This window comes from Trematomus bernacchii, unplaced genomic scaffold (genome assembly GCF_902827165.1).
Source record: "Trematomus bernacchii unplaced genomic scaffold, fTreBer1.1, whole genome shotgun sequence".
Classification (NCBI taxonomy): domain Eukaryota; kingdom Metazoa; phylum Chordata; class Actinopteri; order Perciformes; family Nototheniidae; genus Trematomus; species Trematomus bernacchii.
In genome coordinates, this window is record NW_022987739.1 from 8,725,794 (window position 1) to 8,735,983 (window position 10,190).

Sequence of the window (10,190 nt, forward strand, 5' to 3'; positions counted from 1 at the left end):
CTAAATCAAACATGTTGCTAAAAATAAAAAAATAAAACCAAAAGTGAATAGACACAAGACGATAAAAAACTTTGAAAGATAAGTACTTTTTTGAAGGTTATACAGAAGACTACATTTAAACTAAACAAATAATATATATTCCTACTTCAATATGACCTATACTGTATGTGCAAGATTCGGAAAAAGGTTTTAAAAATCAGGGAACATAGTCACTTCCTCTAAAACAAACAAGCCCATTGACTTTGTGGCTGCATGTCCACACCACAAAAAACCTGTGTCATTCTTTGCATCTCTTTTCTCTCTCAATATAGTCTTTGGTCACAAGGGGATTTTGTTTTTAGAGAAAGTGAATCAAACGTAAAAACACAACTGTTAAGATAAATGTATCCTCTTTGGTCCTCACACATGGGTGAGACACACCTGTACAGAAACTGTATTACCAGATCGTATCCAGTCATTATGTTCACATAAAAAGGGACATCTATTAATGTTATCTGGAATTGATTTCTGTATATTTTAAGATATATCAATACCACTCACTAAAAAGGTCCCATTAACAGTATAAAGTGTAAGTAATCAGTTTTACGTTATTTATAATAATGACATATTTATAAAAGAAAGTGAAGGGGAAAATGTAGGCTAAGAATATATGAATAAAACATATAATAAAGTAATATACATTTGTTGTAGACGGCAATTGAAAATTAATAAGTTCAACGTTAACAGGAATGTGGTAAATGTACGAGTGTGAATAAATAAATACATATATAAACAGAGGTCTAAACAGTAAGTAAAACAGTGAGTATGAAATGTAAAATGACAGCTTAGATGTAAAGTTAGGAGCTCAGGAGATCAAGAGATCAAATAAGAACAACTTCTTGGGTTGCCAGATGGTGAAAAAAATCCTTGACTGGTTTGGACTGTTTGAACATTTACCTTTTGGAAAAGGTCTGCAGAGAATCAATCAGAGGTCAGGGGTTCAATCCCAGTCAACATGTCGGAGTGTCCTTGGGTAAAAATCCTAACCACAAACTGCACCCGTAGGCATGTTTACAGTAGACACATGTTTTTTGTAGTGTGAGTCGCTTCGGATAAAAGTGTCAGCTAAATAACATGTAATGTAATAATAAAGTAACATATACATATTTTAAATATAAAAACTGCATACTTGATGGTTTAAAATAAGGTGCCTAACCCATGATCATTTGTTAATGACTGAAGAAGGCAGACTTGATGTTTATCAAACTGAATTTGATACTTCTAAACAATTATAAATGCTATACAAATGTAGTTTCTTTAGGTGTCAAACTGATTTAACACGGAACATTTCGACACCAAACATTTCTAAAAATTACAGTTTACTGTAAATGGTAAACAAGACAAACAGCCAAGTCATGTAAAAAGCCGCGTTATTAAATGGATACACAAGGCAAATAAATTAGATTAAATATGTATCCAAAAAAAATACAATATGTGCAAATCATATTGCCATTTAGTTTTTAACCATATTATTGAGCTTCCAAACCATCAGCCCAACCATTGGTTCATTTACAGCTAAACATGGTAGACAATCGAGTTATCTAACACAATAGGCTTACTTCCTTTGGTATTTCAAAACCTGGCAACCAGATATTTGATCTGCATATATGTAGTATTACAAATAACTCAACTAATATATATATAACTGCAAAAATGTTTTACACACTGATAGATGAAACCACAGGGGGTTTAGAATACAACACAACAAAAATGTCTGTATTTATTGATAAGACATGTACTTGTGGTCTTCTCTGCAACTACACGTGTGTGTAATAAAGCAAGAGAGTGGGTGTATACATCTGCATGCCTGAAATTTGAATTACACACGCTGCAACGGGTAAGACGGGTTGAACATTACGTGACATGCAACATAACTTTCAATGACAAAAAGAAAAGAGCAAAGGTGGCCCCGCCCTCTCTACAAAATCCTCCTCAATGGGTAGAGACACCTTTTGCTGGAGGAACAGAGGACAGACAGGCAGCAGGTGAAGGAAGGAAAGAAAGTTACCATGGCAGCGGCTTCAGATCAGGTAATCATTCATAATGTTTACAGAAATTAAAACAAAGAGATAAGATGTGTTATAGACTATAAGAGGAGACCTTACATTATTCAGCTCTGGAGGTTATCTCAGGTTTGGGGTGAATGACCATGGGGCGACTGGGGGACAAACCAGTGGACATGTCTCATATAAATAAAGTAAAGTCTAAATCACAAACTATTGGTCTAACCTGATGCTGTAAACAAACAGTATATTAATTTGTACAGCTTAAGGCAATGGATATTTAGGATTGTATTAATGCAACGCTGAATTAAATTTAAGACCAAATTTACCCCACAAAAATTGAAGAAAGAATTGGAATCCATGACTGATAGTTAGGAAAAATAATTTATTGCAACATGAACTATTTCATTATGTAGCTGTTTGCTAGCAGATACAAATACAAACATTTGATATATGAGGCATGTCCTGATCTGCACCATGTTAATGCAAGAGGCATTTACAAAGTTATTTAAAAAAAAGTGATTTTGGGGTTAGAAATTGCAATGTCTTTTGACGTATAAGCATTTTAAAAGACTTTGAAAATGTATTTGGTAAAGGAACTTTATTGCACATTAAAGTGTTATTTTTAGATTTATGAATTCAATACCTTTTTCTTTTCTTTTTTACTTTTTGAGAATCTGCAGAGACCCTGAGTTAAATATTAATGTTGGTTCATATTGATTGATTTATTTTTAAAAATGTCCCTTTGTGGATACCAGGTTGCCACATGAGGCTGCTGTTACTGATCCACTAGGAACAATCTAACAATATAAATCTAAATATGTTTAATTTCTCCTCCATTAAACACTATTATGTCCTATGAATTATATATACAAATATAATTGCACAGGGATGTTAGCAAATGTGAAACACTAGTAAATAAAACTCCCTGCAAACATAATTAAACATGCAGTATGAATGGAAACCGAAGTTCTCTGTGTCTGCAGAATGTGGAGTTTGTGCGAACAGGCTACGGCAAGAACAAAGTGAAGGTGCTGGTGATCAGGAGACAGGGCAGCCATCACTACATCATCGAGCTGAAAGCTGACGTGGAGCTCACTCTCAATCCCGCAAAGATTATCTAACTGGAGACAACTCAGACATCATCCCCACCGACACCATCAAAAACACCGTCCATGGCCTGGCCAAGCTCAAGGGGGTAAGGTCCTCCTCCAAGACCGTCCACTACACTCTTTCCACTTTCTACTCGTGTCACACTTCTATCACTCCATTAAAAACAACGTCTATCCGGAGAAGACTTCAAGACAAATATTTATTTATTTGTCAGGCAGTTTTAAACAACTAAATGCAGCGACACAAAAGTCTGGGGAGAAATTCAGCAGCCTTCATGTAAACAAACTGTTCTGTTACATTACCTTATTGCTCCTTTTAAAGGTTTATTTGTATATTCAGAAAGCATTTTTTTAAACTAGGAGACTTCTACTAAAGTCACTATTTTTACCTCACTGCCAAAGTGAACCTTGTCCACACACTGATCAAATACAATCAAGGTTTAACAAACCCTGCACTTCCTTTATGTATCTATTTAGATATTTTTAGATGCTTTTACTTACAGCATGCTTTTTATGCTATACTCCTCTGTTCAGGTTAAGACCATTGAGCAGTTTTCTCTGGATATCTGTCATCATTTCCTGACCTCCTTCAACCATGTGCTGAAGGCCAGAGTTCACATGGAGGAGGCTCCATGGAGACGGTTGGAGAAGGTAAAGCACAGGGTTCAGTGATCAGTTATAAGATATTTGACTTTTCATGAAGGGAAAAGCACAAGTGGAACCAATGAAACTAAAGAACAAGTCTTTTTAACCTCAGAGCACACCAAGCATCACTGATGGATGATGGGAAATAATTGTTAAGCCGTGGTTATTATAATCAGTTTCAGACATGTGACATATTGCCATGTGTTTCCATCATTTCTATTTTTAAAGTAACACCATGAATGAAGAACACCTTAAATAATTTGAACATGATTTTCATCACGTTTGCCGTTGTTGTATGGTTTCTCAGAATGGGGTAGAGCATGCTCATGCATTCATCTTTAGCCCTGAAGCTTGTCGCTTCTGTGATGCTGAACAGAATCTCAATGGTAAGCACAACACCCACTTCACCTTATATAGTTAAAAAATGCATATCCTAGTTTTTTGTGAGGGGCTTTATAAATCTCATATGACTGAGTTTAAACTTCTAAAGATAAACCATCTTTGTACTTGCCTGGGCTGGGATCAGACGGTGTTATCTTGTCGCACCCTCAATGATTTTACTAGCTAAGAAGTACATGTGAAAAATGATTTGGAGTAATTGGATGCCATGGCCTCATCTGTGTCCAGTTTGAACTAAAGTCTATTTGGTTTAGATGTTTTGGAATTATTATAAATGGATGAGTTTTATGAGCTTGGCATTGCTGCATATCACTGATGACGGGCTTCAGTCATATCCAAATGTTACTTGATGTTTATGATTACTGCATACTCACTGACTCTGTGCGCAGGCATCCCGGTGGTACACAGCGGGGTAAAGAACATGACGCTGCTGAAAACCACCCAGTCTGGCTTTGAGGGTTTCCACAAAGACCGCTTCACTACTCTGCAAGAGACCAAGGACAGGTGTTTCTGCACCTCTGTCATGGCTAGGTGGCGCTACAGCAAGAGTCAGGATGTCGACTTCGATGCTGCATGGTAATTATCTGTGAAGAGAGTTGCGTAGGACACAATTAGGCTTACAATTCACATCTTAGTTGTCTGTAACTTTATCTGTCAAAGAAGAAGAAAAAACATGTTATGAGATCTGAACACAAAATAGAAGGAAAATAAGAAATACTAAAAGGGAATGAAGAATAATCTCCTAATCTAATGACTCACATCGCTGTCCTCATAGGAAGTGTGTGAAGGAGACGATCATTGAGAAGTTTGCTGGTCCTTATGATCTTGGAGAGTTCTCCCCCTCTGTGCAGAAGACCCTTTATGAAACACAGGTTCTGGTCCTGGATCGAATTCCTGAGGTAAGTACACATGCTCAATTACAAGATTAATATCAAACCCCTAGGTATAATCTGTTTAAGACATAACAAAAGAAGAAAGCAGGAATTTAACAGTACATGAACATACCAAATTGTCCGCAATACTCATTTAAAAAGAAAAATGGGCTACGACTCCTCTTAAACTAAAACATATAATCCAAGGACTTTCAAAGCCCAATACCATCACATGCCTCAACATGGAAAAGTTTGAGAAATGTATAAAGGTTATTTTGCGACCAGAGTTTCTCGACACAGGTGGTGCATAAAACAATAACTCATGCCTGATTACTTTTGCACACAACATCAGTGACTGTATGGTACACATTCTGTATCATGCATCTACAACAGATAAAGGAATGCATAGTTTAAGCACTTACAGTTGTAGATTTGTTTAACATCCAATAAAACAATGTTGAGTTCAATATTATGCCACATGCCCAACAAGCTCATTCAGACAAACTCATGCTGTAAGTGTTCTGTCTTTTAGGTTGATGAAATAGAGATGGTCATGCCCAACCAGCATTACATCACCATAGACATGACGAAAATGGGGATCAACAACAAAGATGAAGTAAGCTCTGTTATAAAGAATTATGTTTTAAGTTGAGTTGTTTACTAGTTTTTTTATTATTTACTATTACTTACTGTAATGCTTTTCCCCTCACAGGTTCTTCTTGCCTTGGATAACCCTTCAGGCAGCATCACAGGGACGGTCCGTAGGAAACAGAAAGCCAAGCTGTGAAGGCACCTACATAAACCAGGAAATGCTACTGCTCTGGTTTACATGTCAATCTAAATAAGCTACTTGATCAAATAATAGTAAAGTTCTGACAACAAAATATTAACTTTTAAATATTTCCGAATAACAACTACAACTCAAGATATCCGAACATGATTCTGGCTTTATCTGTAAGTAAATATAATGAAATAAAGGACTTTACTAATATTGTTCTTTTGTGAGAAAAGAGCACCATTTATTGCAAATCTTTGATTCAGATGGTCAATCTCCAGTGTTATGTTACACATATTCATTGGTCATACACAATTTAAACAGCTGTCTATTTGACAATACTGAAAGCACCACAGGTGGGAACATAAAAATTCTATAAACACATAAACATTTTTTTTTATAAACAGCCTTGAGCCTAGATATTTAGGTGTGCAGGAACAGGGCCTTTAATAAACTTGTTTCTGGGGAAAAAATGTGTTCACTGTTACATGCTAAGGACGTTTTAGTGACTCAGCTGCAGAGATTAGAGCATAAAAAGTGATTTAGGGCAAAACGGATATTCCAGAATCATTTTCTGCAAGTATCAAAGGGTTTGGGTATGACAACATACACAGTTTTCAACTATATATCATCTTATATACAAATACTTGTTTTTATAAACCGTCGTGGGTTAACTCACTTTGTACATACAGTACCAGTCAAAAGTTGACATCACAACTATAAAAGAACCCATATGGAATTATCTAGTTAACAAAAAAGTGTTAAAAAAATCCAGAATATGATTTATATGTTGCTGGCTACTGCAGAATGCTGTGTTAGCCATGCTGGTTAAGTGTGCCTTGAATTCTGAATAAATCACCAACCGTGTCACCAGCAAAGCCCCCCCACACCATCACACTTCCTCCTCCATGCTTCACGGTGGAACCACACATGCAGAAACCATCCGCTCAACTTCTCTGCATCTCACAATGACACGGAGGTTGGAACCAAAAATCAAAAATGTGGACCCATCAGATCAAAGTACAGATTTCCACTTTCTAATGTCCAGTCCTTGTGTTTCTTGGCCCAAACGATTCTCTTCTTCTTGTTCTTCATCCTCAGTAGTGGATATTTGCAGCAATTGGACCATGAAGGCCTGATTCACGCAGTCTCCTCTGAACAGAGGATGTTGAGATTGTCTGCTACTTGAGCTCGTGTGATCATTTATGTGGGCTCTAATCTGAGGTGCTTTAATGTGCGGTTTCTGAGGCTGGTAACTCTTGTGTATTTATCCTATGCAGCAGAGGTAACTCTTGCTCTTCATTTCCTGGGGGGGTCCTCATGAGAGCCAGTTTCATCATAGCGTTCGATGGTTTTTGCGACTGCACTTGAGGGTAAATTCAAAGTTCTTGACATTTTCCGGATCGACTGGCCTTCATTTATTAAAGTGATGATCTCTTTTCTGAGTTGAGACGTTCTTGCCATAATATGGATTACAACAGTAGTCAAATAGGGCTCTCCACTGTGCACTAACCCTACCTCTGCACAACACAACTGATGGTCTCAAACACATTAAGAAGGCAAGTAATTCCACAAATTGACTCTTGACAAGGCACACGTGTTAATTGAAAACCATTCCAGGTGTCTACCTCATGAAGCTGACTGAGAGAAACCAAGAGTGTGCAAAGCTGTCATCAAGGCAAAAGGGGGCTACTTTGAAGAATATCAAATAAAAATCATATTCTGGATTTTTAACACTTTTTTGTTAACTAGATAATTCCATATGTGTTCTTTCATAGTTTTGATGTCTTCAGTATTAATCTACAAAGTAGAACAAATTAGAATAAATAAAAAACTTCATATTTGAAGGTGTGTCCAAACTTTTAACTGGTAGTGTACACACACACACACACACACACACACACACAGAAATCATGTCGGCAAACAATTCCAACCTACATTTCTTTCTTTAAAATTAAACACACAAAATATAAAATACAAATCTCAAGCAGAAATAAGAATGGCTGAAAGGGTAAACCGCTGAGAAAACCAGTTTTTTGGGCTCTGAGCTTATAAAAACATACAGCATTCAAATTCTGTTAAGGTGCCACTGTGGCCAGAGGAGTTAAGTGGCAGCTAACCTGGGTTCTCTTGACGCGATGATTGTCACTGAGCTGGGGGGGGGGGGGGCGGGGGAGGGGGGGGGGGGGGGGGGGGGGGGGGGGGGGGTGCTAAGAGGCATTGCTCTTCAGGTGTTGGGTTTGCAGCTGCTTCACATGATACTCATAGATTTTCAGTGCAGGGCCTAGCTTTATCGACAGCCCCGTCAGGACGTCGTTTCGGGTCATCAGCAGCAGAGACTTGCCATCAATTTCCTGTCAGGCGGAGAGAGACATTTTTGACTGACATCCTAGTTTGCTTTAATCATGTGTTGAGAATTTTGAGCAGGAAGAGCCACCCAACCTGATCTTGGAAAGCCGTCGCTTGCTCCTCGAACCCTGTTGCTTTGAAGTAGTTGACAACGTCGGCAACCCCCCAGTTTGCAGGGTCCGGCAGCTGTCCGTTCTCCACTGGGCTGTGAGGTCACAGTGAAGGTATTCATATTAGTGTGCAAGCATTTTCAACTGTAACAGTTCCTCCAAATACTCAAAAACAATAAACTATTTATTATACTTATTGAAAATTATACCTTTTTGTGTCAACAGAGCCATTTGCCTTGTCTCCCATGCTGGCTGTCAACAAAAATGGAGAAGAAATAAAAACAATAGCAATCATCAAATCAAAAGATGCATTATAATATGTACACACTACAATGCAAAGTCAAACATTCATCACAAAACTATCCTTAAATGGTGTCAAAATGTTTTTCCCAAAGGAAAATAAAATGGAATTTTTTTTTAATAAAAATAATCTAAAATCAAAGATAGCGAAGAGCAATTCAAAGCTGTAGAATAAACTAGATTTAGGATCAAACAATATTATTTTCGTAAATTTAATTTGGTTACAACCCTGAGAAAAAAGAATTCACCATAGGCAATTTTCAATAATTTCCAATATTAAGCGAAACATAATTATAACATTAAACAGGGATTAAATAATTGTTAATCAATAGTAACAGCCCTACAAAACATGCAATACAACACAAATACAAAACAAAATGTCTATAGATGAATCTACATTTTTAGATGGAGGCTCATTTAAACGGTACTGCTTGGTCACAAAAAACGAGATTAAGCTAGCAAAGCGTAGGAGGAGGAAAGGTATCAATCAATGTATACATATTATTTCAATACAAGCTGCTGTTACTCTCAAACAGAAACCATTAGGTGACACTGCTGGGGATTAAGGAAACGTGTTCTCATTGAGCCGATGTGGTTTTAAGTTAAAGCCCTAATGCATAATGCATCAGTCTCTTACAATCTGTTAGGTTGCAGTAATTTCTCATCAGATGTCTTCTCTCGCAGAGTTTAGTGGATTGGCAGCTCAAACACCATCTTTGTTTCTCTTTCGCAGTCTGCCATTCACTAGGTCTCTTCTCTGCAATACAATTCAAATAAAACAGTTGTTAAAAAAACACACGGCACGAGACCAAAACAAAGCTAGCACTGTGTCGATGACTGACATTAGGGAGGGATGCAGTGCTTGGAAAATAAGAAAAAGCTCACGATTAGCTGCAATACAAATAACGTTACATATTTATATAATTGCCTTAATTGACACGTATATAAATCAAGCAGAAAAGGCTATTCAGTTGTCAGAGTTGAGGCACAGTATACAAAAAACGTCAGGATAAAAGACGATATTATTTAATCGCTGCCTCTTCGTATCTCGTATTAAGCTAACAGTTATAGTTAGCTGGGTTTGCTAATACAACACAGAACAGTTACCTTATTTAGGATGATTCCTGTTTGACAAAAACACTGCGTCCGAGCAAGACACGTTCTCAAGAGGACACAAACGTTTTCTATTCACGAGGATATTTTACAAATAAATAAACGGCGATATTCATTTGATAAAATCTAGATGTAATCAACTAAAGGCAACTAGCCCCTCTTCATTGGTTCAGCTTCCTTCGCCCACGACAGCAGAGAATCATGGGAAGTGAAGTTCTTTTTTGTTTCAACGCCAGCGTTTGTATTTGAGTCTGATCAAACTCCTGCTGACTTACTACACATAAACACTGGGGGAAAAAGTATTCAGATTCTGTTCTTGAAAGAAATACCAATACCACACTGTAAAAATACTCAATTTGAAGTAAAAGTACTGCATCAAGTACAAGTATTCAAGTACGACGAGGAAAATGTACTTAAAGTATTATGAGTAAAAGGACTCTCAAAAAAACTAAAAAAATATTTAATTATTTGAA

General features: G+C 37.1%; 2 protein-coding genes across 2 annotated transcripts; one reads left to right on the forward strand and one right to left on the reverse strand.

The window, feature by feature from the left end:
- Positions 1-2,022: 2,022 nt before the first annotated feature.
- On the forward strand, positions 2,023-7,284 carry uox (urate oxidase). Its single transcript, XM_034146839.1, is given in 9 exon segments — positions 2,023-2,069; positions 3,029-3,143; positions 3,146-3,240; positions 3,689-3,805; positions 4,107-4,185; positions 4,588-4,774; positions 4,974-5,097; positions 5,603-5,686; positions 5,783-7,284. Coding segments are annotated over 9 exon segments (897 nt in total). The 5' UTR covers positions 2,023-2,048; the 3' UTR covers positions 5,858-7,284.
- Positions 5,892-9,928, reverse strand: samd13 (sterile alpha motif domain containing 13). Its single transcript, XM_034146838.1, has 7 exons — positions 9,712-9,928; positions 9,242-9,361; positions 8,514-8,556; positions 8,288-8,399; positions 8,049-8,199; positions 7,887-7,894; positions 5,892-6,219 (listed from the first exon to the last, which is right to left on the reverse strand). Exons 2-5 carry the CDS (start codon positions 9,267-9,269, stop codon positions 8,056-8,058), a joined length of 327 nt encoding a protein of 108 aa, XP_034002729.1. The 5' UTR covers positions 9,270-9,361; positions 9,712-9,928; the 3' UTR covers positions 5,892-6,219; positions 7,887-7,894; positions 8,049-8,055.
- Positions 9,929-10,190: the final 262 nt, after the last annotated feature.

Coding starts and splice junctions, on each gene's coding strand:
- samd13 (XM_034146838.1), bottom strand. CDS start 9,269: ATGAGAAATTACTGCAACCTAACAGATT. Junction 8,557..9,241: donor TTACTGCAACCTAACAGATT/GTAAGAGACTGA, acceptor TTTTGTTGACAG/CCAGCATGGGAGACAAGGCA. Junction 8,200..8,287: donor CGACGGCTTTCCAAGATCAG/GTTGGGTGGCTC, acceptor TCCGCCTGACAG/GAAATTGATGGCAAGTCTCT.